General features: G+C 39.5%; 1 protein-coding gene across 1 annotated transcript; it reads left to right on the top strand.

Moving 5' to 3' along the window:
* The first annotated feature begins 380 nt into the window (after nucleotides 1–380).
* On the top strand, nucleotides 381–722 carry LOC149130505 (uncharacterized). Its single transcript, XM_089343777.1, has one exon. The coding sequence runs from the start codon at nucleotides 381–383 to the stop codon at nucleotides 720–722; it is 342 nt and encodes a 113-aa protein (XP_089199903.1).
* The last annotated feature ends 1,016 nt before the right edge of the window (nucleotides 723–1,738 follow it).

Here is a 1,738-nt window from a genome sequence, read left to right as displayed (position 1 = left end):
GGAGACTTCAGACAGACATTACCAGTCATTCCAAGATGAACAAGATCTGATGAAATAAAAGTATGCATTAAGTCTTCACACCTATGGAATAAAATACTGAAATTCTTCTTCAATATTAATGTGTGAGCTTTATTACATGGGGACCAATGTGCAAAACAGTTTTCAACCTGGCTCCTCCAATTATGAAATGGGAAAGTACGATTTGATGGGAATGGTGATATCAGTTTGGCTCATATTGCTATCATGGTGAATTGTTCAGCTGAATTGAAGAACAGGGTGTTACCAGATTTAAGTAATAATTATAATCCACATAAATGGTTGTGTGAAAGGGCAATTCTTGCTCAAAAAATGAGACAGCAGCAAGAATTTATCATGAATTAATGAATAAGATTCCAACAGTCATTGAGAAGTACAAATCAGTTGATTCAGTCCTTGATGAAAATCAAGCTGTCCATTACCCAACAGAGTCCCTTAATTCTCTTGAGCCACCTGGAATTCCTCCGCATAAACTTTTTCTGAAGGTAGGAGTCCCAATAATGCTTCTAAGAAATTTTGATCTTCCTAAATTATGCAATGGGACAAGATTGGTTATAAAGACATTATCACCTGATGTGACAGAAGCTACCATCATCACTGGATGTGCCTCTGGGGAAGAGGTTTTCATTCTAAGAATTCCAATTAAACCAACAGACATGCCATTTGAGGTACAATTCCTTGTGTAACTTTGTTTTGCAATGTCTATTAATAAAGCTCAAGGTCAGACATTGGAATCTACTGGCTTGCTTTTCTCATGGTCAACTTTATATTGGTTGCTCCAGGGTAGGTAGTTGGCAAGACTTATTTGTCTATGCTCCAAACCAGAAAACAAAGAATGCTGTTTACCCATTCTTTCCTTCAACATAATGTGGTAGAATTTATCTCCTTTCATAAAAGTGGTAAATTTTGTATTTTTGTTTAATATTATTATTATTATTATTATTATTTTGTATTATGGATTCAGAATTGAATCCCCCGCCGTATATATATATATATATATAAAATATATATATATATATATATGTATATGTATGTGTGTGTATATGTTTGTGTGTCTGTGTTTGTCCCCCTCCCCCCGCCATCACTTGACAACCGATGCTAGTGTGTTTCTATCCCCGTAACTTAGCGATTCAGCAAAAAGAGACCAATAGAATAAGTACTAGGCTTATAAACAATAAGTCCTGGGGTTGATTTGCTTGACCAAAAGGCGGTGCTCCAACATGGCCGCAGTCAAATGACTGAAACAAGTAAAAGAATAAAAGAATATCGAAATCGAGTTAAATTTGACGTCTGGCACCCATGTAAACGTCGTCTCCCTCATTGGACACGAGACTCAGCTTGCGAAGACTTATTGGAGCAAGTGAAAGCGAAATTGTGATGGCACCTGTGCCCAGCATCGCCTTTCTGGTACTTGTGCCCGCAGTATGTGTAAGGACTTTTGAGCGAGATTGTTGCCGGTGCCCCTGGACTGGCTCTTGTGTGGGTGGCACATAAAATATACCATTTTGAGCGTGGCCGTTGCCAGTACCGCCTGACTGGCCTTCGTGCCAGTGGCACGTAAAAGCACCTACTACACTCTCTGAGAGGTTGGCGTTAGGAAGGGCACCCAGCTGTAGAAACTCTTCCAAATCAGATTGGAGCCTGGCGTAGCCATCTGGTTTCACCAGTCCTCAGTCAAATTGTCCAACCTATGCTAGCATGG

The sequence above is a fragment of the Octopus bimaculoides genome, chromosome 28, assembly GCF_046866305.1.
Source record: "Octopus bimaculoides isolate indiv1 chromosome 28, ASM4686630v1, whole genome shotgun sequence".
Classification (NCBI taxonomy): Eukaryota; Metazoa; Mollusca; class Cephalopoda; order Octopoda; family Octopodidae; genus Octopus; species Octopus bimaculoides.
The sequence above is the reverse complement of the archived record's forward strand: the minus strand, read 5'-3'. Positions and strand labels throughout refer to the sequence as shown.